Raw genomic sequence first — 26,181 nt, forward strand, 5'->3', positions numbered from 1 at the left:
CAGTATAAATATACACAGTATACTGCCATCACTACAATATACATGTTTTACACACTACTTTTGTTGTTGACATTTACAGGCTGTGTGCAAAATGCCACACTCTTCAAATTCATGCCAACTAATATTTTTACGTCCAGTAGGTGTCCTACTAGAGCAAATGAAGCTTCAAGAAGCTTCGCGTTGGGGTGAACCAATTGGATGAAAAGCTTCAGTGCTTCATGAAGCTTCATCTGCCCATCACTAGTTAGTTCTGCCAATCAGTAATCCAGCTACAATGCGCACTCAAACCCGCATCGCAACAAACCGGCGCTTTCGAGAGTACGTTAGCTGATATTAACGCCATGTGATTCAGCTAATAACAGAAGGACTTCATCATTTGTGAAGCCACACAGACAATAATCAGCGACTTGTGCATTTATGACTGGCTGTAATTCTGGTGTCTTAGCTGTAGCATTTGTAGCTGAGGGCTTCAGCTTCCGGGTAACAAGGAAATTACGTCATTCACGTAAATGACTGATTGACAGCACTAACTCTTAATTTTGAGTTCGTTTTTTCAAAATTCCAAGTTAATAAGTCGAAATTACGAGAAAATAAGTCGAAATTTCGAGTTCTGGATCCTTCTTTTTTTTAGTGACGCAAACGGGCTTCCAGTGTGTGGATGTTGTTTAACTGCTGACAGTGAGACAGGGCTGTCCTAAGAGTCGCTGCCAACACTTCATCTATAAAATGCATTTCTCTGCTCGTTCGCTATAGTCTGCTGTCGTATTTGTATGCAGGTTATTTTCAGTTTAACTGGTGATGTTCATTCGTGTATTGTAGGTGAATGCGTTGATGATTGATCATAAATGAGTAAACTGGCCGTTTTTGTTCAATGATTCCTGTTTCATGTTCAAACCGTCAGACAGAAACTCTGCGTTTGTTTTTATGTTCTTCAGCCTGTTGTTCTTGAGGTAATCTGTGATGCGTTCAATGACCCTCCACATGCTCTGAGGCTCATTTGAAGAGAAACAGAACTTCATCTTTAGAGCATAAGTGGGTTTTTGCCCTCTTTATGCCCGCGGTCAGGCTCTGTTTATTGTAGTATAACACTCATAGGACACAGTGACCCACTGCACACACACTGCACACACACTGCACACACACTGCACACGATGACAGCTGCAGAGTTTGTGTCTGATGTATTAAGTATGAAACACTGTTGGGTTAAAATCTGGTCAGAATGAATCCAGGTGCAGGTGTGTCAGTTTAGGACCACTGGACTAACATCCAAGTGCTCACAATATAAAGTGTATTCTGTAGTAACATCCTGGTGTTGCAGCAACAGTCCCACATGGAAACGTCAACACTCAAACTCAAAATCTCTTTTTGTCAACAATAAAATGACAGCAGACCAATTTGATCAAAGTTGGTAAAAAGCTTCAGAAATTAGTAAAATATTAAAAAGTGTCTGGATGCTCAATCATCCAGGTAAGGGTTAGGTTAGTAATGCTGTGATTGCAGACATTCCCCAACTCTCTGTGAATGGGACTCATGGCCATTGATCAGTGGTTGTTGATCAATGGTCATGACCTCCCAGCCATTGTGCAAATGTCCTGTTTATAAGGTTGGAAACCTGCAGTCAGCTGAGACTGAAGGAGTCACCTGGATGAGTCATGAAACGTTTCTCCCCACTGAAAACATCCAGATGAACAGAATCAACTTTTGGGGATTAAAACGTGTCTGAATCAATCAGTGGGTGCTGAGTGGGTCAGTCAGTGTGTCGCTGGGCTGATTTGTGTTTCCTCTGCAGGTGAAGGTAGAAAGTGTGTGTGAGCTGATGTGAATTGAGCAGCATGGATCAGTGTGAGGACAGAGAGGAGGGAGTCCCTCCCTCTAAAAGCACTCTGTGTGGGGAACATGAGAGCCAGACCAAAGCTCAGAGGTGAGATGACCATCTCTAACTGTCCATGACTCTTCTCCATGTCACAGCTCAGCACTCACATCACTGCTCCATCATTATTCACAGGAACCAGCCTGGACCTCCACCCAGCTCTGTGTCCTGTAAGAGTGACGCGTCTAAAGATGTCATCATTGGTTTTAAAGTCTCTGCTGCAGAGAGGTGAGCTGTTAGTAACATGAACTCTCTGATTTAAATGATTTTGATGTTTCCTGGTTTCTAAAATGCATCTCTGTAGCAGAGCAGTGTCTCCAAGGACACACAGGCTCAGCTGTAACTGTCAGTTTATCTGGTTTAAGACACATTTGGACACAATTGGCTGTTTTTAACTATGTATTTTAATCAGAGGTGTAAATCTAGACCTCACACATCTGGATCCTAAACTATGATAGAAACAGCTGCTAGCAGTGGGTAGTTTGACTTTGATACGCTGCTCTAGAAAGCAAACAAAGGTTTGTGCAGCTCCTCTTCAGAAAAGTGTTCAGAGAGCAGCTGCTGTATTAGACAAAGGCTCGTCCTGTGAGCCCAGATGTGTGTAACAGCTGGATGAAGGAGAACTATCACAGTCACGTCTCCATCCCGCCTTTATTAATGAACTTCCTGTTGCTTGCAGATGACAGGAACACAAAGTGTTTGTGCCACGTGATGCTGCAGGATTTGTTAACGTGTCCATGATGGTAACATCTCCTCGTCTAACTGCAAACACATGAGCGCTCCTAACGGCAGCTATCACAGCCACACAGGCACACTGTGTCTCACTGTTGCATTCAGGGACATTTGTTTTCCTGTAAAAAGCTGAACTCTAATCTAAGAGGACTGTTACTGACAGGAAACAGCTGCATTATCTGCAGTCTGTGTGATCACAGCTGCTTCAATCACTTTATCAGAGAATTGATCATTGAATAAAACATGTTTGTGTCTGCAGAGGTCAGAGGTCACAGTCTGCAGGATCCAGCTGTCCGTCTGTGAGGAGTGACTGGTCCAATGATCATCCTCCAAACTTCAGTGCTGAACCTGGACCAACGAGGTCAGAGACCTGTGATGACTCCTTTACATGTTTGTGTTTTCCTGGATAAATATGACCAAAGATTCATTAAAAAGATAAAAATATTAGACTTTGTCCTGTAGCGCTGTGTGGCAGGCAGGATTGGACCCAAACACAACAGGATGAAGTCAAAGAGGCAGCTTTATTTCAGCTGTGAACATGCAAACAGCAGAAATAAGGAAACACAACTGTAGGTTTGCAGTGAATGAAGCCTCAGCTCGACGCTCCACTTTGTCCCTCTTTTCCTTCTCCAAACAGCCACATCAGGAGTCTTTGATGGAGTTTTAAAATATTTAATTACAAATGTCCAAAGATGGGTTCAGGATACCTGAATCCACAATTATTAAAGCTAAAATAGTTCACAGGGTTTGGACTTTGTTAGGTGACGAGAGAACATCAAAGTGTTTTTTATCTTCAAACAGTATTTTTATCACTTCAGTTGCTCTCACAGCCCTGTTTGTTATTTTAGTAAGTAAGTAAGTAAAGTTTATTTATTAAGCGCTTTTCATAGACAGGTAGTCACAAAGTGCTGCACACAGAGATTAAAATAAACAGTACGATAAATAGCAAAATGCACAATATACACAATATAGAGTTTAAATGTAAATTAAAAATATAAAAATGTAAACAGCATTGGTCAACAGAAAGCTTGTTTAAACAGTAAAGTTTTTAACTGTTTTTTAAAGGATCCCACAGAGTCAACCAAACGTAGTTGTAGAGGTAGACTGTTCCACAGCCTTGGTGCCACAGACTGAAAGGCTCCGCCCCCTTTCGTCTTCAGACGTGTTCTGGGAGCAACCAACAAACTCTGAGTCTGTGAGCGGAGACAGCGAGCAGCAGTGTATTTAGTGAGAAGCTTGGATAAATAATCTGGGGCCATTTAGTATGGAACGCCAGGACTGCCATAATGAATTAATTAAATACACCATTAAATAATTAATTAAATGTGGCAATAATTAATTAAAATTGGAATGAATGAATTAAATAAATAGTTATGACACATGTAATTAATTAATTATTGACACATTTAATTAATTATTTATGTATTTCACATTTTAATTAATTATTGACACATTTAATTAATTATTTAATGATATATTTATTTATTTCATTTTGGCAGTCCTGACGCCTGGCTCTCATCATGAAATAATTTTATCTGTCAGCCTCACCCATCAAACTCAGGGGGCGGGGTTAACGCTGATCGAGTCAAAACCATTGCTTTGGCCTGGTGGCCATTGTTTCTAGCACACAACAACCGGCATGTGGAAGCTAACAGAACTGAGCTTTGAAAAACCCTGTTTGTGTGTTACCAAATACCGTTTTAATATTTTTTTAGCCGAGAATGTAGTGGTTTAATCTTCATGTGTCTGGTCGGTTTGTCAAGATACAGCCTCTTTGCAAAAGTGCTTCGATGATTTCGGAGATGTCGTCCCAGTCTCACGGCAAAGCGTGGGATAGACCCGCTCGCCTCGCAAGCAATCCCACCGACAAAGCGCAGGCCCCGGTACACAGCTGTAGTAACCCCCGCTGACTTCTTTTACTGAGGTTATATTTATCGGTGTTTTATTTCCTGATGTTCTTATGTGTCCTACGTGTTTCAGTCGCCAATTCTGAATTATAACTAACATTAAAAACATGTTTAAGGAGGAGAGAGAGCAAATAAATCTGTTTAACATCTGATCTTTGGGTTTTTGTTCAGTAATCAGCGTGACCTGTGTATAAACACATAAAAGAGATAACGTTGGTGTTTCAGTCATGTAGTAACTGCTGGCTTTAACTGTACAAAGGTTGTTCGACACTATGAAACACATACAGACTTCATGATGTTCGGCTAATATTTTTATTGTGAATATTAATCATGCTGACCTCGCTCTGTACACCACGCAGCGAGGTCAGCATATCCACGATATCCTCAGCTCCATGAGTTAACACAACGTTTCCCAGCTGACTATCTAACTGCCAACTATTCCAGAGACGTGAAAATATACAGCATAAAGAAAAGTGTAAGAGACCCAGCAGCAGATTAGAATAACAGTTATACATTTAATAAATCACCAAATGAATCCAAGAAACGAGCAAACCTGTTCCGACAATTTGAATTTGTATTCCCTCAGCTGCAGACTCGCTGCTGTTTAAATGTTTCAAAAGGAAGATTAGATATAAACAAACGTCAAACATAGACTCAGTCTGCCTTCACATTTGATATGAGGCCAGCACGTATAGTGGCCTCAGCAGGCTATTACTGAAATACACGTGCTATATCATAAACTATGATATAAATAGGGAGGTCCTATTAACATGTTTAGTTTTAAAGGACACCTTCCTGCCTTTAGTCTCCTTCATGAGCAGTATTAGTTTTCTTCTAACATCCAGAAGTCTGCACCATGTGTTTCATAGTTTGTAACAAGCCTTTGACAGGTAAACATAACCTGACCGAAAAAGAAAAAAAAAGCAAAAAAAAAGAGAGAGAGTGTTGACATAAGAAGAGAAAATGCTCTCAATTATGGAGACAGACAAATGGTTCATTTATGTTTGATGTGTGTTTATTCCTCCCTAAATATCGTCGCTGAAGTTTGCCATGCATGTCAGATTTTCCTGCGCATTTTTATACCTCTGCCAACAGAGAGAGAAAAAAAATCACATTCTAACAGACAGCTGGTGCTTAGAATACAGTTGAATAACTATTAAAAAACAGATGATATTTAGATGATAGTTCAGTCTAACACATGTGCCAGTGAACCATTAAACGTCTGTGAAACTATGCAGTTATGAAACGTAACTTTAACCTCAGCCAAACCGATTTGCTCAGTTGTAAATAAAACAGCGAAGTAAACGTGACCCGACAGACAGAACCTGAGTGAATGAAGTCCAGCGTTTAACCACTGAGAGCTAAAACTCAGCTGAGGTTTGAAAGCTGTGTGCCGGTGATTGGACATCAGCCGCTGATAAAGCTGGCTCGCCTATAAAGTGCTCTGTAAGGAAACAAGCTCCAGCAGCTCTGCGCTCGGGGAAAACATTATATTTACTTATCTTGTGCAGAAAAATGCGCTGACATTGCGTTATATCGAGCACCGGCTGCCCAGTTAAACTGTGACTATCACCAGGTAACTAGGCGTGTTTCTTGAATTAGCAGCAGGTGTTAAACAGCTGACAGATGAGGAGGAGGATGCATGCAGGTAAACTGAGGGTCTGTTGAGCTGATCGCTGGTTTCGTGAGAAAAATGTCAGCTCGTTCTTTATGTTACAGAAGCACAGAGACACAAGACCAGGCGGAAAGAGACGATCGTTCGGTGAAAATGAGAATCTGCGAATGCAACATGTGGAACACGGAGAGTGGAATATGTAAACAAACCGGTTAACGTAACCCCCTCGGTGCGCTCTGCATGCTAATTGTTAGCAGAGCTAGTGAAATCTCTGAAAACATCTGAGCACTTTTGCAAACATGTTCTATGTTGACAACCTGACCAGACATACGTCGCGACATTCGCGGCTAAAACACTGTTAAAAGTGTAGCTGGTGACAGAAAAACGGGGTATTTTAAAACTACACCACCACCATTGCTGCTTGTGATTTGATCTGCATTCTGGGATACCTGGCTGCCCCAAGTCTACACAAGCAATCGATTTTCTAGGATCGACCTGTTTTGACTTACTTTGCACGGCAACCAATCAAATGTTAGAGAAGCTGCATGGGCAGCGTTAACCCCGCCCCCTGAGTTTGATGGGTGAGGCTGACAGATAAAATTATTTCATGACGAGAGCCAGGCGTCAGGACTGCCAAAATGAAATAAATAAATATATCATTAAATAATTAATTAAATGTGTCAATAATTAATTAAATGTGTCAATAATTAATTAAAATGTGAAATACATAAATAATTAATTAAATGTGTCAATAATTAATTAATTACATGTGTCAATAATTAATTAAAATGTGAAATACATAAATAATTAATTAAATGTGTCAATAATTAATTAATTACATGTGTCATAACTATTTATTTAATTAATTAATTCCAATTTTAATTAATTATTGCCACATTTAATTAATTATTTAATGGTGTATTTAATTAATTCATTATGGCAGTCCTGGCGTTCCATAATTTAGTGCTCTGTACGTTAAAACAATCATTTAAAATCATTTCTAAAATCTATTGGGAGCCAATGTAAAGAACATAAAATAGGAGTGATGTGAGCTCGCTGGGTAGAGCGAGTTAGTAGTCTGGCTGCTGCGTTTTGTACAGCTTGGAGGTGAGAAAGAGATGATTTATCCAAGCTGGTAAACAGGGAATTACAATAATCTAAACGCGATGACACAAATCCATGGACAATTTTTTCCAGTTCAGCTAAGGAGACCATATGTCGCAGTTTAGAAATATTCCTTAAATGAAAGAAACAGGAACGAGACAGAGACTTTACATGTGAGTCAAGGCCCAAAGAAGAGTCAAATATTATTCCAAGATTTCGAATATTTGGCTCAGCAGAAGAACAGAAAGGGGCAACAACTTGACTGATTTTAGAATATAGATCAGGAGGAGCTATGATCATGGTCTCTGTCTTGTTCTAACAAGGTAGCTGTTAGAAAGCCAGTCAGAGATTTGAGTTAAAGCCTGGACTAGGGTGGACAGCCTATCCAGCTGATGAGGCTTAACCAGAGCTCTTATGTTTCACTCAGTGCTCCCACCAAACACCTTGGAGGACACATTAGTGTGATTTAGATTTCATTGGTGTAAACACCAGTCACACAAGCTAACCCATGGAGGCAGCAGCAGGCTTTGTGTTTGGTAAAGTCTGTTGGCTTAAACTAAGAGAGTTTAGTTTGTTAGCACAAAGAGCTGTCAGCTAAAGCCCCGAATGCACTTTGAATACAGACGAACTGAGAAAAACACTTTAAATACAGCAAACAGTCAAACTGACAACATGTTTTTCTGCTGATCATCCACAGCAGTACGTTTAGCATTCATGCTAGCAGCAGGCTATGACTGTTAGGGTTGCCAACCGTCCCTTAAAAAACGGAATCGTCCCGTATTTAGAAACAAAAGCACACGTCCCGTATTGAGCTAATAAGGGACGCACTTTGTCCCGTATTGAGCTAATAAGGGACGCACTTTGTCCCGTAATACAGTGAGAATCAAAAGTGGTCTATAAATGTTTATGGAATTAACGCTTTGTTTGAAAACATAATTCCCAGCCCCTCTCCTGCTTTGTGACCAATGAGCTGACAGCACACTTATGACAATTCAGATTACCGCTCATCTCATTGGTCGAGGAAAGGTCGCTTGCGGAGAAAATACCGGAAGACAACAGATGACCACAACAAGAAGCATGGCCAACAGGGAAACAAACGCCGACACTGCGGTGCAAGTCTCGGACGACAGTACACCTAAAGCTGGGCAGACACTGTGCGATTTTTTCAGTCACGTTATTCAGCTCCTGCTCAAACTGCACGATTGACTCGCAGTTGGTAGGTCACGACGCAGGTCTCACACTATACCGCCCGATGCTCTGATGCGACCTGAGTGCTCACACTGTGCCTCCATAAAATGAAGGTTATAACAGAAATTCTGTCGCTCGCTCTCTCTGTCTTTCACTCACACAGACACACCACCACCATCAACTTTGCTAAATTGCTAATGAAAAACATTGATCAGGCAGCTGTGATTGAGCAGCATGTAAATCCAACTATGTTCACGGTTGTTGTGGTCGTGATAATTTTGTGATGCCACATTGAAAAGGCTCTGATGAGCTTTCCAAAGTTCTACAGTTGTGCCTCCATCGCTTGTGTCCAGATCGCACGCTGCACAGCCGTGCTGCTCCGTCTTTTTCACCAACGTTTACGTGTTTGCGCGTGAGCAGTGTGAACGGCTGTGGTGACACGCTCACGAGCGATTGATGATCGGGAGCTGGTCGTGAGGTGTTAATCGCTTCTCGTTACCCCACGTATACTACACGATGCACGATGAAGGCCAAAATTGGGCCGATCGCCAAATCGGTCGCATGACTCAAAAATCATCTCAAAATGGGCCAAAAATCGCACAGTGTGAGCCCAGCATCAGAGCAGCAATGTTTGTTCGCTCAGAGAAAGAAAAAAAGGCTGCAAAAGTACAGGGAGGAATGGGAAAAGGAAAACGCCTGGCTGGAAAAGTGCACGATAACACATATAAAGCGCACTGCACTGTGTGCCGGCGCACTTTTTCCATAGGCATGCTTCTAATGGTGGGCACATGAAGAACATGAGGGGCGTGAAAGCTCGGGGAACCCTTAACCAATTTGTTGTCCACCAGGCCACGGCAGAAGCAGATATGGTATGTAAACACTGGTTTGTTTTTTAAACCCTCTGGTTAAGGTTAATATGGGCATGTGCAGTGAATATCAGCGCTATGTGGCCAGAAGTGTGATAATATAATTTATTTTGTGTAATAAACAACTGCAAGGATAGATGATTACAACAAATAGATGACTAATACATAAAAGTAATACATAGATGAATAATGATGATGAGTTATGATGCGTAATCATGGGAACAAGAGGGTTTACAAACAGGAGCAGCTGATTAGCATTAGAAAAGCTGAAATAATACCTCAGCTGAAGCCAATTGCACTAAATGCACTATATGTGCACTGTTACAAGAATATTTTTTGTTCTATTGCTTTCTATTAATTTATATAATTTTAAGTTAAGCAGGACAGAGTTCTTTTAAAGAAAGATTTACTTTTATTCTCAAAAGTTAAGCATGACAGGCTTCTGTTTAAGAAAGAGACCTGTTTTACTGTGTTAATGTTGTCATTTTGAGCTAAAAATAAATGGCTAAATGATCATTTGTGTCCCATATGGTCATATCACAAAGAATAGAATATGCATCTGCTTAAATCAAATTCAAGTCAAATGGTTAAAAAATAATTTCACACACACAAAAAAGAGCTACCACACTGGGAAGGGTGAAGACAACTAGGTTGCCCGGCCCTGGCCACGAGGTGTCCCTTATTTATTTTTCAGGGAGTTGGCAACCCTAATGACTGTCCACTGAGCACCAACACAGGTAGGAGTGAGCAGTGATGAAGCAGGACTGTGGGCAAGTTTGAGCTACAATCCTATTGGCTTCTCAGTTTCTCCAAAGAAAAGGGGAAAAATTCTTGGTGTTGTGTAGATGTGAGTTGGTCTTGTTGTCGTGGGGCTGGAAGGATGCTGGCAGTGAGAGGCTTTTCATACAGTGTTCAGTAACAGAATGAGAAGAAAGCCACTGCACATGAAACAAGGTGCTCGTAGAGTTTGTTTACTGTGTTTGTGCCACAATGTCAGATCAGTTGTAGATTCACATGCAGACTTGTCCAGTGAAACCAGTGCAAGTACTGCAGTACAGAGCAAAGACTAAGCAAGCCAGGAGAGCTCTCCAACTTTCTGAAAGTATCAGGATATTTGAGTGATAAGAAAAAGTGGATCGTGCAACAATGTCCCTCATCACAAAACAATCAAAGCAGAATAAATATAATGTTTTAGATCAAACACTTACAGGGACCTGAAGACAGAGAACCAACAAAATGTCATGGCTAACAGAGGAACTCAAGCACAGACTGAGTTCTGACAAACAAAAAGGTGACAGGTTATTTACCAAAGGGGTGAACCACAGTGCTCTATATATGTACAGTGAGTTGGGGAGGGGGTCCAGGGCTCCAGGGAAAAGAGGGAAGGGAGTCCACACTCACTCCTCTTCAGTCACTCTTGTCCTGCTCCACTCATACAGCCACACACGGGAATCACAGGTAAGCGTCTGTAACCAGGTCCGGGGAAATATTTACTCAAAGTATACACAAAGTTAACCCAACTGGTGAATTAAAAGAGAGATTTCTTAGCAAGGAGCTGAGATCATGAACACAGGAGGGTCAATGTCCCAGCGACGAACTGCTCCATGCCGCAGCGTTAAATGGTTCCCGGTAAGCCCAGGTGAGTCAGCAACAGGTGGTGTAATCATCATAACTGTGTGGACCAAGAGCGAGAGGCCATTACAATCTCCACCCAGGCAGGCAAAACGCTAGCAGGAGAGAGCAAAACATAAAACCTAAAAAGCCATCATGAGCCAGAGACACAGAGTTTATACTAGAAGAGAAACCTGCTCATCTTCATCATGTTTGTTTAAATAGAGAAAATCAGAAGTCTCTGTGTGTCAGACCACGGCTCTACACGGACACTTCTAAGCTGCTTCAGAGTGAACTGACCCAGATAATCTGCACACAGCGGCTGTAAAACAGTGAAAGTCATAACTGTCTCTCTGATGGAAAGCTTTTATTGTGAAGTCAGGAAGTCTGCAGGAAGTGTTGAGTTTGTATTCATCGCTCAGTGTTTAATGAGACAGGCAGACAGGAAGAGCAGCTCATTAGTGTTGATGAAATCAAAGGAACTGTGAGGAACTGCAGTTTGGTCACATCTGGATGTTTTTCACTGACAGTAAATGTTTTAGTGATAAAGAAATGTGTTCACAGAGAGAGGAAGAGGAGTGGTGTTTGTGATGAGGAGCAGCTGTCCTGCTGTGCTTTGTGTCAGGACGTCCTGAAGGATCCAGTCTCTACCAGCTGTGGACACTGGTTCTGCAGACAGTGCATCTCCTCATACTGGGACCAGTCTGCTTCATCGGGAGACTCCTCCTGTCCCCAGTGTGGAGAAAGATCCAGAAGCAGAGCTGGACTGCAGACAGCCAGTCAGAGCAGCTGTGTACAAAGTAAGACTGAACATCTGTCTGCTGATGGACTCATTTCTGAAAACTGGACTTCTTGTGTTGTTCAGACATTGAAGAGTTTTCTTTCTCTTTAGTCTCATTGTTTTTCTTTCTTTCAGCAGATGTTGGTCTGCAGGAGGTTTTAGATGAACATAAGATCAGTCTGAGGAGGAGATGTGAACGTGTGACTGAAGGAAGTGATGAAACAGGAAGTAGAACCCTCCTCAACAGGATCTACACTGAGCTCTACATCACAGAGGGACAGAGTGAAGAGGTTCATACCCAACATGAGGTGAGGCAGCTGGAGACAGCTTCCAAGATGGACGCCCTCCATGACGCTCCAATCAGGTGCCAGGACATCTTTAAAGCCTTACCTGACCAACAGAGACCCATCAGAGTGGTTCTGACCAACGGCGTGGCTGGTGTTGGAAAAACCTTCTCAGTGCAGAAGTTCACTCTGGACTGGGCAGAGGGCTTGGAGAACCAACATGTCAGTGTGGTGGTTCTGCTTTCATTCAGGGAGCTGAACCTGATCAGAGATGAGCAGTACAGTCTTCTGGAGCTGCTCCATGTTTTCCATCCAACATTACAGAAGGTCACAGCAGAGAAGCTGGCTGTCTCTCAGCTTTTGTTCATCTTTGACGGCCTGGATGAAAGCAGACTTTCATTGGATTTCACCAACAGGAAGCTGCTGTCTGATGTCACACAGAAGTCATCAGTCAGCCAGCTGCTGACAAACCTCATCCAGGGGAATCTGCTTCCCTCGGCTCTCGTCTGGATAACTTCCCGACCCGCAGCAGCCAATCAGATCCCTCCTACATGTGTTGACAGGCTAACAGAAGTACGAGGCTTCACTGACGCCCAGAAGGAGGAGTACTTCAGGAGGAGATTCAGTGATGAAGAGCTGTCCAGCAGAATCATCTCCCACATGAAGACATCCAGGAGCCTCCACATCATGTGTAGTATCCCAGTCTTCTGCTGGATCACTGCTACAGTTCTGGAGCACATGTTGACTACAGAGCAGAGAGGAGAGCTGCCCAAGACCCTGACTGACATGTACTCACACTTCCTGCTGGTTCAGACAAAGAGGAAGAAGAACAAGTACCATGAGGGACGTGAGACGAGTCCACAGGAGCTGACGAAGGCTGATAGGAAAGTTCTTCTGAAGCTGGGGAGGCTGGCGTTTGAACATCTGGAGAAAGGAAACATCATGTTCTACCAAGAAGACCTGGAGCAGTGTGGTCTGGATGTGACAGAGGCCTCGGTGTACTCAGGAGTTTGTACAGAGATCTTCAAAAGAGAGTGTGTGATCTTCCAGAAACCAGTCTACTGCTTTGTTCATCTGAGCATTCAGGAGTTTCTGGCTGCTGTCTACATGTTCCACTGTCACACCAACAGGAAGACAAAGGTGGTAGAAGGTTTTCTAGGGAATTTCCGAGAAGAATACAAAAACAGATCTTTTTTTAAGAACAAGTTCAAGTCTTATAGCTTCACATCAATGGATGTCTTTTTGACTAAAGGCATGTATAAATCCCTCCAGAGTAAAAATGGCCACCTGGACCTGTTTGTTCGCTTCCTTCATGGCCTCTGTCTGGAGTCCAACCAGAGACTCTTAGTAGGTCTGCTGGGTCAGACAGAGATCAGTCCAGGAACCATCCAGAGAGTCATCAACAACCTGAAGTGGATCAACAGTGATGAAATCTCTCCTGACAGAAGCATCAACATCTTCCACTGTCTGATGGAGATGAACGACCTCACATTATTTCAGGAGATCCAAGAGTTCCTGAAGTCAGAGAACAGATCAAAGAAGGAACTCTCTGAGTTCCAGTGCTCAGCTCTGGCCTTCATGCTGCAGATGTCAGAGGAGGTTCTGGATGAGTTGGACCTGCTTAAGTACAACACATCAGAGCGGGGACGACAGAGACTGATTCCAGCTGTGAGGAACTGCAGAAAGGCTCGGTGAGTCCAGATGTGATCATTAACATCATTGATCAGTGTAGGTTAGTAGTTTAATTTTGAAAATAAAATCAGATTGTAAGCACAAAGTGTTTGTGTCCGTACGCTGCAACCTTCCACACCATTCCTTTATTGTACAGACTCAGCAGCAGCTCCATGGATCCCAAATCCAAGAGTGGAGAACAGATTTGAAGTGTGTCACATCCATGCAGTCACAGCTGTTTCCACCATGTTTCCACTGATATTAATCCTGTTCAATGACACGTTTCATATCAGTGAATATGTTCTTTAGGACGTCCACTGACATGTTTAAGTGTCCTGCTGGAAATCACTCAAATCATCCATGAAATCCATGAAAAATCCTTTTAGTGTTTCTAACTTCAGCCTCTGTCCTCTCTCTCTCTCCATCCTCCTCACTGCTTCTTTCACTGATAATCACACAAACATCGTATTCAGCTACAAAATAACACAATAATATCATCTGATGATCATTATTATAAGAGCAGGATCCATATTTGATATCAGAGTAACACACTGCTTGGTTATGTGCAGTCATCATCAGTGACTGTGGGTCAAACAGAAGCTCTCTGATTGGTTGCTGACCTTGGTCACCTGTCCACTCTCACCTGTTTGTGTTTGCTCTCTCTTTGCTGTCTCCATCCTCTCTCTCCTTTCTCTCCCTCTCTGTCTTTGTACGTCACTCAGGTCCAATGGAAACAGTGACATTTACAAACCAATCAAAGACAAACTGATCCATGTCAGGTTATAACAATATTCAAAGTGAATACAGGCTGCTGCTGGACACAGACAGGTAACATCATTTTGACTTGCTGTCACCTGGATCTGGACTCATAAACACTGAAGCCCTGAACAGGAATACAAATCATTTTCTGCCAACTAGCGACACACCAGCAGATAATGGCTCAGAAAGCTAAAATGAGCCAATCATTTCTGTGTTTAGTTCCCCTGAAATCAGATCTGATATCAGCAGCTCTGAGTTCATTCATCATTATTGTCCAGTGATGAGATTTCTGCTCCGTTTGGTAACAGTCAGCAGGTTTTTCCTGCGTGTGGACGTGAACAGTCGTACCTGACAGCAGGTAGCAAACAGAGATCATCTTTCCAGCTGGAACTCTTCACTGAGCTGAACTCATTCAAAATGTTCTGGAGTCAAAACAGGAAACAGTCCAAATGTGTGTCTTCACTCTGACTCTGGATCAGATCTCAGTGACAGACTGTGGACATTATGGAAGCCTAAATGTGACACCATCTTCCTCCTTCATCTGCAGATTAAAGCCAAACAAAGATTCTCATTAAAAGTCTGCAGGTCTGAGAGAGACTCAATCGTTGTGTCATGTCAAACACAGTAAGAGGAGCTGAAGCACAGATGTGAAGAGCAGATTCATCAGATTATGACCTCACTCTGTTTTGTCTTCATATACATTCAGTCTGTGTTTATAATGCAGATTTTCTGCTTTTATAATAACACATTTTATATTTTCTATCATCACAGACTGACTCAGTGTCGACTCTCAGAGTCTCACTGTGAAGTTGTGGCCTCAGCTCTGAAGTCCAACCCCTCCCATCTGACACAGCTGGACATGACTTGGAACAAGCTGCAGAATTCAGGTGTGAAGCTTCTGTGTGCTGGACTGGAGAGTCCAAACTGTCGACTGGAGACTCTGAGGTGAGTTCACTGACTGCGGCTGTTGTTGTTTTTCTATATTTCAGGTCTTTGATGTTTGAAACTTTCTTCAGTTCCTAAATGTTCAGGATGTGTCTGAAGACAAATGTGAAGAAGTTTGAGTGCTTTCAGAAATGTTGTCTTTCCAAACGACTGAACAAGAGTTTTTCCTTTTGGCTCCAAACAGAAGTGACAGACTTGAGCAGGGTTCATTTAAAGGCTGACAGAAGTGGAGTGGTGACGGGGAGATGTTTGACAGGACAGTGTTTCAGCCTCCACAGGTTCATGTTGTGCTCCATCAGTCAGTGAAGATGAAGTCAGTGCTGATGAGGCTGTAGAGTGTGTGAGGGATGTGAATGAGGATGATGAAGATCTGATGATAGCAGATAAAAACAGGCTGCAGAGACTTTGAGCCATACAGGGCACACAGTGTGTGTACAGAACAGCTGAAATCATTATGGAGGCCTCACTGGGATATGGAAGCATCACAGTACAGCTTCAGTGAAGCATTAAAGTCTCTGATATGAGATGAGAAATGAAGCAGCCAGAGCTTTTTCATGAGTGGAAATCCACTGTGACTGTGAGCTGCTGCTACAGCCTCCAGATTAGCCAGCAGCTCATCCTGGTCAACATTTTCTCACCAACTTTAATAGAAGTGTGATGTTTTCAGCTGGAGTGATGGTCAGGGTGGCCTCCCTCTCCTCTTCTTCTCCTCTTCCTCTTTCATTTGTAAAGCCACTTCTGCTGCTTTCATTCATTTGGAAGTCCTGTAGCTGAGTTTGGGAGAGACTAACAGCCTCGGCAGCAGAGGGGAGAAAGGCTGTAACACCACCACTTTACTCTGTTCTACCTGTCACATCATTTTATCAGGAAACAAATATGCTCATGTTTTTCCTATGTTTGTCTTGAAGATGTAAGAAGATCACATGGTGCTTTTTATTATTGTGTTGGTTTGTTTGCTGTCTCTTGGATGGAGCCCAGCTGTGCGTGGCCCCTGGGCCTGTGGTCAGAGTGTGTGCTGGATAATCCGGCCCAGGATGAGGCCAAACTGACATGGGATGAAATGTCTGTCACATAATTGAGCTTAGTGTAGTTTCATTTCTGCACAATTTAAAAACAACCAAAACTTTGTTCTGTCTTTTCTATGTTATACTGTAGACTTTCTTTGATACTGTGTCCAAAAGGAGCAGCTTTTACTTTGAAGGGGAGGCGTCTCTGTTTCCTCTTCAGGTTGGATGATGGAAGCAAATGAGTGTGTGATGTTCTTTCAGTGTTGCACTTTGTAGACGCTCCCTGAGCACTGGTCTCACAGCCAGCTGCACATAGAGACCAGTGTTGTTAGTCCAGGTCAGAAGATGACTTGTTGGAATGAAAATGAGCTTGTAGTTTGTCTGCTTTAATAATGTGACTGGAAAAAGGTGTTGGACTTCAAATATGTCCATTTCTTTCACACTTCACCTTTAAAAGTGAAGCCTTGTGGTTCCTGGAAGGAAAAACACGACTTTTTCAAGTCTTTGTCCTGTTTTTATGATAAATGTACGACTTTAATGTGAAACGTTCAGAGTTTTTTCTCTTGTTGTGTTTGTTTGAAGCTGCTTCCTGTTGGCTTCAGCTGTTTGGAGTTTCCATTTTCTAAACTTCTACATTCTGAACCTTCTTCAGCTCTGAACAGATGATGAAACACTGAATGATTTCAAGCTCACACTTTGTCTAATAAACTTACATCTTTCATTCTTTATACAGATTGAGTGACTGTGGTTTGTCAGAGATCAGCTGTGATTATCTGGCAGCAGCACTGAAGTCCAACCCCTCCCATCTGAGACAGCTGGACCTGAGCTCCAACAATAAGCTGCAGGATTCAGGAGTGAAGCATCTGTGTGGTTTCCTGGAGAGTCCAGGATGTGGACTTGAAACTCTGAGGTCAGTCAGCATGTTTTAGTTGTGCTGAGATGAATATGATGTGAAAGTTGTGCTGACACTAAACTGCAGACATCAGGCTGATATTATACTGATCCACACTGAGGATCTTCATGGTAAAGTCTGTTTTCTTCTTCTCTGGTTTAGTCCATTGACTGCAGCAGAACAATGTTCACATTTCAAACAGTGAGACTCAACGTATGGCCCGCGGCCCACACGCGGCCTGCCCACCTTCCCTGATTCAGAGAGAGGGGACCCTGATTAACTGTGTAGTGTTCTTCCTCACAGTTCTAAGTATCAGACACAACAATGAATAATCCACAGCTGACTGTCTTTAGCAGGTCAAAGGTCACGGCACACAGCAGACAGTGGGAAATATTATAACTCTGATCATTTATCAGCACATATCCATATGTATAAAAACAAAGCTGACACTGTGAGACTTGATCAGAGGTGTGATCATCACAGCAGAGGCCTTTGTGTCAAAGTCACTGAGGATCAAACAGAAACACATGAAGCAGATTTTCCTGTTCTGGCTTTTTATAGCAGATAACCTTCAAAATATTCTGCAGTCCATCAAAAACTGAAGCAAACCATGAATCAACATGTGAACATGAGCTGATGCTGCTGAAGTGAAGCAAAGTTACAGAGGTTTGATTACAGACACAGCTGAGAGTTTGTAATCTGTCATCATTTTAAAAGGTTTACATTTCTTCAGTATATCCACATTTGCAGCTGGTACCTCAACCTCCACTTGTCCAACACAACTGCTGTCCACTGCCTCCATGACATTGTGATTTTGCTGTTGGTCTTCTGTCAGATCTTCATCAATCACTTCTGCACGGGGCACACCTTCAGACTCTGCAGCTGCATAACGAAAGCCTGTAAGATAAAATTAGACATAAGGTAAATGTACACCAATATTCCAATGACAGGTGTGTGATTCATCTGGAAGTTATGTGCGGATTAGTGTACAGTGATAGCAATTTAGTATGTTTTTAGAGGGGGGGGGGGGGGGGGGGGGGGGGTTGTTTACCTCCGATGGGTGCTCTTTTTCGCTTCCGTTGCGTACGCCTTGAGTGCCGGTCCGAGTCTGATACAGGTATGTCGTCATGCCCCATGTGCAGTGTTGGTGCCCAGTCTGGATTTGTTACATCCATTTCATATGCTGGTTTGCCTGCAATAATGCCAAATCATAAGCTACTCAGTCGACATGATGTGGTTCTGCAGCATCACACATTAGCATGTTTTATCTCATTATCTATGACCTCAGCACGTTGAAAATCACACTAAAAGCCTTTCAAGAGTGATATGAATTAATTTAGAACTCACCGGAAAGAAAATGCCGTGAGCAAACCAACAAAAAGCTGGGGATTGCAGAGAACTCGATATCCGCTCGTCTCACCGCTGCAATCCAAGCCTGACGTCTTTGTTTAGTAATATCGGATACATGGGATCCCTCACGTTGCCTCCAGGATGGAAAACGATGAAAAGAGAGCCCGTTATCCAGCTTCTTGCCTTCACGATCGTGTGATCTAACGTTGCAACCGACAACACAACACGTACGATCCATAGCTGAAATGGTATCCTTTGGCTGGCCTACTGTCATGGCGGAAGGGGGCGTGGCCCATCTCCCGTGACATCACGCTCCAAAGCCCTATAGGTGGGAAAATGTACCATGTCGACCAATCAAAAATGATATGGAAACATGACATTTGGTTGTTTAGCAAAAGGGGGAAGTTTTAGGAGTGACCGGCAAGAGAGAGCGAGTGAGCGAAAGAGAGAGAGAGTTTTGATACGTGAGAGATTTGTGACGTTTACCGTGTTTGGTCTCAAGTTAGTTTGTTGTCTTGTGTATTTAGTGTGTAGCTGTTGTTTTGTTTTGTGTGTCAGTTCTACTAGTGATCGTCACAGTTGCTGCCTTAAAGCCAACAAAGGCAGATTGCAGTGTAAACGCTGAGTGACACACCTGCTGTCAGACCTGCAGGTTTATCCCTGTGCTGTTCTCATATGTGTTAGAGTGACACAAACTATTGTTTGACACCTGATTGTTCTGTAAATAGTTTGAAATGATTATATGAAAAACGTCTGAGCCTTGGCTGCATTTTTTGGTAAATAGTACCATATAACTTTGTTGTTTGCAAAACGTGTGCGTATTTTTAAAAGTGTACAATCTCTATTTGCATTTCAAGTTATGAAGATGATTCGTTAAACATGTGTGTGGTTTTTACAGTCAAAATATCACTTTCTACTTGTATTTTAAATTTTGTCTGAATTTAGATAAATTGTGCTGATACAGTTGGTCAAAATGAGAAAATAACAGATTGGCAAGATGAACTGTTTTTAAAGGTAAAATATAGAGGCCACATCAAAAGTAGTCAAGAAGGGTTAAAGGCTAAAAGCAAAGTTGTCACCAAGTACTGTTTATATTTGTGTGTATTGCTGCAGCTTTTTTGAGTATTAATTTGGTGCCTTTGTGTGAAATAATGGTATTGTGAGTGATCCATATAGTCACAAAGAATAGCCACTTGTTTCTGTGCTACCAAAGTTCCCCGGCTTTCATTCAAAATGTGTTTATCGTCAGCACCTGCACATTAAACTACTTAAACATTATAAATGTCTTCAAGCTCACACTGAGGCCTGTGGGGTACTATCAGCCACTGAGACAGTACACACATTTATATGTGTTTGTATATGAATATTTCATACTTTAAGACTGCCTGTTTATTTAAGGGAGATGAACAAAATACATTGGAATTGTACAAAATAATATCATGGATGATAAATTAAATAGATTTTAAGTAGATGCTTGTGCATTCTTAAAGTCTTATATGTTGAACTGAACTATGTGATCTGTTCAAAGCCTTAATCTTAATTTGAAGTGAAATGTGCATTTTGAGTTTATACACTATGTATATAAGGCGACCGTTTCCTTTTGCAGTATTTTTGTGTGGTGTACTTTTCTATGTCTTAACAAAAGGGGAACAAAGGTGTTTAAGTTCACCTAGGATGATGTGTTTTAATTTTCACATGGTCTTGCTTGAATTTGACCCTGACAAAGGCGTATGAACTCTGTCAGCTGTTTGGAGTTTCCATTTTCTAAACTTCTACATTCTGAACCTTCTTCAGCTCTGAACAGATGATGAAACACTGAATGATTTCAAGCTCACACTTTGTCTAATAAACTTACATCTTTCATTCTTTATACAGATTGAGGGACTGTGGTTTGTCAGAGATCAGCTGTGATTATCTGGCAGCAGCACTGAAGTCCAACCCCTCCCATCTGAGACAGCTGGAGCTGAGCCTGAACAACAAGCTGCAGGATTCAGGAGTGAAGCATCTGTGTGGTTTCCTGGAGAGTCCAGGATGTGGACTTGAAACTCTGAGGTCAGTCAGCATGTTTTAGTTGTGCTGAGATGAATATGATGTGAAAGTTGTGCTGACACTAAACTGCAGACATCAGGCTGATATTATACTGATCCACACTGAGGATCTTCATGGTAAAGTCTGTTTTCTTCTTCTCTGGTTTAGTCCATTGACTGCAGCAGAACAATGTTCACATTTCAAACCTTCAAAGAAGAAGAAAAATCCTCCACTGGATAATTCACTGTGAAACTCTCCAACTCTTCATTCCACCTTAAAGTCTGTCTGACACTGAAATCCAAAGCAAAATGTGCGTTTGCTTTACAGACAGCAGTCCAACACAAACATACACACATCATCCAAAACACAGTCCAACATCCAAATCTCCTCCACTGCCAGCATGAATGATGGGAAAGAGAAGGAGGAACACTCTGACATTCAGGGTTAGAATGAGTTTCATGAAGCAGACTGTGAAGATCAAAGCTGCATTAGAAAGCTTACATGAATGAATGAGTGGACAGAAGTGGACAGAGATCATCTGAAGCACTTCAAAGGCTTTAAATCAGCACATTTCTCTTTATTCTTTATCAACTCTGTTAGTTTCTCTCAGTTTTCTGTGGAATGAAGCTAACAGCAGGCTAATAAGATGCTGACCAATAGGTTTCTATTAAAGGTTGTAATTTGTATATGAAAAAGTGCTTTGGCTCAGCAGGGATCAGCTTACAGGTAGAATACAGCTGCTGGATGGGATTAGCATGTCATAGCTATCTACCAAACTGCTAACTGGGGGATTTCAGGCCATCTATGGATCATTTTTGCTAACTGTTTATTCAGCTTAGGCTCACAGGGCTGCAGCCAGTGCCCTAGCTGTCATAGGGCAAGAGGCGTGGTCCACCTGCACAGGTGAGCAGTCCATCACAGGGCCAACAGAGAGAGACAGAGAACCACTCTCTCACATCCACACCTACAGCCAATTTAGAAGCACCAATGAACCTAAGCAGCATTTCATTGGACTGTGGGAGAACATCCAACCTCCACAGAAAGGCCAACAAGCTTCAACCTACAACCTTCTTGCTTTAAGGCACTAGTGCGAACCACTTTTCCCCATTTCAGCCCAAATCCTGCATCTTCCTGTTTCTGACTCCAGGCCAGCTCCACTAACACTTTCTCATCAGACACTGCCACCTAGTGGAGGAAGTCTTAGTCCCATTTGAAGCTTCAGATTACAGTTAGTTCCTTTACAAAGAGGTGGAGGTGGTGGGGCCACAGCACCATCATCACTGAGTGCCATAGGACACTTAACCTTTGTTTCCATATGCTGGGAACTTCCTGTTGTTCCAAGGAGGACTGGAAAATGTGTGAAAATCTCCCAGTCAGTTCCTCACAGCACACTTCAATCATTTCCCTCCCACAGCATCAGGACCAGGGCTTTTTCTCTCTTTGGTCCCACTAAGAGATTTCCACACAAACACCTCATCAGTGGGACTCTCAGAGCTACCAGCCCTTTGCTACAATCACAAAGCTCTTCATTGAAATCAATGATATCAAAGCTGGAATCAAATGAGTCCAAGTCTTCTGCTGATTCAGCATCACATTCATCTTTGCTCCTTGTTCTGCATCCCCACCATGGACTTCATTCCTTTCCAAGCCAGCCTTGAGTGTCCTTTATTCAGCTCATCCTCTGCTTTACTTTTACACCTGATTTTAGCTGCTTTATCTCTCTTTCAACAAGTTTCTGTGCCTCCATCTTTTTCTTCTCTCCCTCATAACAAGACAGCTTCTTCTGCCTGAGAACATGTTGAAGTGATTTACTAATCCAGGGCTGCTTATTGGGGAAAATACTTCCTGTTTCCAAAGTAATCCCCATTTTTCCCAGAAAGAAATGTAAGTAGAAATCGATGATCTAAGTGAGAACATGAGCCTTTAAAACGTCCCAGTGGGAGCAGTCAAAGCAGTCCCTCAGTCCCAGTATAGAGTCTTTGGTCCAGACTGGAACAACTGTGTGCCCAGTTTGAGCTCTCTTCAGTCCTGTGACCTGACAGACCCAGAGGGGCCATCACATCACATTTAGAAGCTCCCCTAATGGAGCCACAACACATGTCCAATACTTAGTCTGTCTTGTTGGACCAACTGGAAGAAATGATTCAAGGACTTAGTCACAGAACAGAGATTCAAATCTCCAAAATCCAACTGGCTGCATCAGGACATATAGTCTGAAACTCTGCACAGTTTCCTGTTTGAAGCTGCTTCCTGTTGGCTTCAGCTGTTTGGAGTTTCCATTTTCTAAACTTCTACATTCTGAACCTTCTTCAGCTCTGAACAGATGATGAAACACTGAATGATTTCAAGCTCACACTTTGTCTAATAAACTTACATCTTTCATTCTTTATACAGATTGATGGACTGTGGTTTGTCAGAGATCAGCTGTGATTATCTGGCAGCAGCACTGGAGTCCAACCCCTCCCATCTGAGAGTGCTGGACCTGAGCTGGAACAACCTGAAGCATCCAGATGTGAAGCAGCTGTCTGATCTTCAGCAGAGTCCAGACTACAGACTGGAGACTCTGGTGTAAGTAGAGTGATGGAGTGAGTGGGTGGTGCTGTCAGCAGTATTGTACTAAACACAGTCAGTATGAAACAAAGATCCAGTGTTTCCTGTAAAGCTGCAGCTTCTCAGTGAAGCTGTGAGAGGAGAATGGTGACAGGCTTCAGGATTGGACACAAACACTTCCTGTTTCTCACCTTTATGGTCACCATAGTAACGGCTGACACGCTCTGATCAAACACTGTCAACAGCCAATCAGCTCTCTGAACAAAGCAGCACGCAGACCAATGACTGCATTCATTTCCAAGTTTAAAGCAGTGAAGAACACAGTCTGTAGGTGAGGAAGAATTTAGTGAGAGCAGATGTTTGGATGGAATTCCTCTAGTTAACAGCTGGAACCGTCCATCTGGATTGTTGGGCTTGTTGTTGGGGTTCCTACAGAGCTCAGAGTGGACACACCAAGGTTCTTCTAATGAATGAAAGTCCAAACTCAAACTAGGAGGGAAAAACATCTTCATCAACTTCAATAAAAATCCAAAGATTAGAAAAAGTGAAGCAACAATGAGTCCTAGTACAGTCCCAGCACTGAAGTCCCTGCTGCTCTTTATACTGGATGTGCTGCATCACTGACTGACAGCTGATGAAGAGTCTCTGGAAACACTCGTTTATCTCCTCTGCTCTTCCTTCTTCTCTCTGCAGGTGGAGCTGATGATGGTAAACAGGACGGTGTGTGTGCTGAGAGAGGAGGAGCTGTGTCCTGATGATCCAGAGAGGTTGAAGCAGCAGCAGCTTGTGTGTAGAGACGCTCTGACTGGGCCATGTTACTGGGAGGTGGAGAGGAGAGCTTCATCCAGCAGTGACTGACAGAGGAATGAGAAGAAGTGCAGATGACTGTCAGTGCTGCAGAGTGAACTGCTCTGAGAACAGCTCCACTGTCAGACACAATGTAGAGTCCAGCATCATCCCTGTGTGTCCCTCTGGATCTGACAGAGGATCATCAGTGTATCTGGACTGCTCTGCTGCTGCTCTGTCCTTCTACAGTTTCTGCACAGTCTCTGTCTGACTCTGGCTTCAGACCCTCCTGGATCAAACTCACCTGGAAAGACTTTCAAACATCACTCAATAGATTTGAATACAGAATATATTTGATATATACTGTAGATGTACTGTAGAGTTGCAGTATGTCACTTGTAAATACAGTCTGTGAGCAGCTGTGAGCTGAAAGATCTTTCTAGAAACAGGAAATGTTTTCACTCTTCTGTTGCTTTTTCATATATTTCCACAACATTAATATTGATCCCACCTGTCTCACCTGTTTCATGCTTTTATACATAATAACAGGACACGTGTGATCTGAGCGCTGCTGTGGTTGCTGTGCTGCACGTCTTCATTTAGATAACAGAGACATCTAGTGGTTCAGAGGGAGAACTGCAGGAGGTGGAGCTGTGTTTTAGCATGGAAAACTTTTTATCTTTTAGGCGCAGATACAAATATGACAAGTATCAGTGTGAGATACAAAAGGTCACATCAGTCAGCAGAGGGAACAGTGATCACACAGCAATGTAAGAATAGAAACATAACAGTGAATCTGGACATGTATACAGAGGGAAGCAAACAAACAGGATGTAACACTACATTAAAGCCACAAATGGGAAGAAAACAAACACAAAGGAAAATATATTTGATCTCAGGAATCCAAATCAGATGCTTTAGAGCAGGGGTCGGCAACCCTGGGCACGCGTGTCACAGCTGCCACGTGAAGGGTTAACTGATGGCACGACCATAGCTGGACTGGCCATCGGGCATACTGATGGTGATTTTTCGTTTTTTATGGGCTGATGATGTTTTTTTTATTTTTTTGTAACGGTATAAACAATGAAAGATGGTGGATTGGCCGGATGCTGGTCGATGTGTAGAAATAAGTCAGTTGTTTGGTGGTGGCTTTGGCGGAGCTTCCACAGAGGCAGCAGGTGGATGAGGGAAAGGGGAGGCAGGAGGAGCAGAGACCTGAGGCGGCCGCCGGTCCGAGTGTCAGGTGAACTGAACTTCAGGTAAGAAGTTATGACCCGGGCCCTGTTTCAGGAAGCCGGTTTGGAAAACTCAGAGTGAAAAACGACACTCACGGTTGAGTAACCCCGAACTGTCCAACTCGGAATATTCGGTTTCAGAAAGGCTGATAACAAGTAGTTCAGTCAACGCGGAGTTGCTTTAACCCCAAGTGAAGCGCGCGGACGAGGATACATAAAGCCCTGATAAGCGGAGCACAGATTAAGCGAGTCACCATGGAGACGGAGGGAAAGAAGGCGCGGTCAATGTATCTTACAGCGCTTGAGGCCGAAATTCTGATGGCAGCATATGCCGATAACATGCAAATTCCGCGGAAAAAAGTAACACAGCCACAGCTGCAAAAGCATGCATGGCAAAACATAGCCGACAGAGTCAATGCGTGAGTGTTAATATAAACATTGATCTAGGGATTTCCACCCATTTAACACGTTATTTTATCATATGTTATTTTATTTGTTATTTTATACATTTTATTTTGTGATGTGATGTGAGCGCAGGTGCAACCCAACAGGCCCCAAACGTGCCTGGCAGCAAGTAAAAATGAAATATAAAAATATAGTCCAAACAGGTAAGGTGTAATTGTATTATGAGCCATAGTGCTTGGTCTGTTTGTCCGATGTAAATCAATTGCAGTTAGAGGCTACATTAATTTTCTTTCTGTAAGCACTTATTGAAATTATCTGAGCACATTACAAGTACATATTTGCCTACTCTGTATGCTCAAATGTGTGCCGTCACAGCCAACAGAAAAAAAGCGGAGGCCCGAAAAACAGGTGGGGGTCCTCCACCACCACCACTCACAGAGGCTGAGCAGTTGGCCCTCAGCCAAAACAGTGGGCGCCCTGTGGCTGAAGGCATCTCTGCGGGGACATCCTCTGAGTCAATAACCCCGCAAGACACAAGTGCCTACATAAGAGGTAAATTCAAAATAATACATGATGTGCATACATCTTTTCTTCA

The 26,181-nt window shown here is 42.7% G+C and overlaps 1 protein-coding gene and 1 long non-coding RNA gene across 3 annotated transcripts in view; both read left to right on the forward strand.

Annotated features, from left to right (window-relative positions):
• The window catches only part of LOC146716477 (uncharacterized), a 93,812-nt gene that overhangs the window by 36,433 nt on the left and 31,198 nt on the right, over nucleotides 1-26,181 (forward strand). The window lies entirely within an intron of this gene.
• LOC146716479 (protein NLRC3-like) lies at nucleotides 1,677-17,269 on the forward strand. 2 transcript variants are annotated; one of them, XM_085452529.1, is made up of 6 exons: nucleotides 1,677-1,921; nucleotides 2,006-2,098; nucleotides 2,862-2,963; nucleotides 11,458-11,693; nucleotides 11,810-13,649; nucleotides 15,160-15,337. In XM_085452529.1, exons 1-6 carry the CDS (start codon nucleotides 1,833-1,835, stop codon nucleotides 15,335-15,337), a joined length of 2,538 nt encoding a protein of 845 aa, XP_085308655.1. In that variant the 5' UTR covers nucleotides 1,677-1,832. The 2 variants fall into 2 exon arrangements, with proteins under 2 accessions (XP_085308655.1, XP_085308656.1); XM_085452530.1 differs by lacking the exons at nucleotides 1,677-1,921; nucleotides 2,006-2,098; nucleotides 2,862-2,963 and adding an exon at nucleotides 17,074-17,269 and having other exon boundaries at nucleotides 11,302-11,693; nucleotides 15,160-15,333.

The sequence above is a fragment of the Copadichromis virginalis genome, linkage group LG3 (genome assembly GCF_057382275.1).
Source record: "Copadichromis virginalis isolate Kocher_CV1m ecotype Utaka linkage group LG3, C_Virginalis_male_GT1.1, whole genome shotgun sequence".
NCBI classification, from domain to species: Eukaryota; Metazoa; Chordata; class Actinopteri; order Cichliformes; family Cichlidae; genus Copadichromis; species Copadichromis virginalis.

Bases quoted from the DNA above. Each gene is read 5' to 3' on its own strand.
- LOC146716479 (XM_085452529.1), top strand. From the start codon at position 1,833: ATGGATCAGTGTGAGGACAGAGAGGAGGGAGTCCCTCCCTCTAAAAGC. The intron at 11,694-11,809 runs GTAAGACTGAAC...TCTTTCTTTCAG, and splicing joins TCAGAGCAGCTGTGTACAAA to CAGATGTTGGTCTGCAGGAG. The intron at 13,650-15,159 runs GTGAGTCCAGAT...CTATCATCACAG, and splicing joins AGGAACTGCAGAAAGGCTCG to ACTGACTCAGTGTCGACTCT.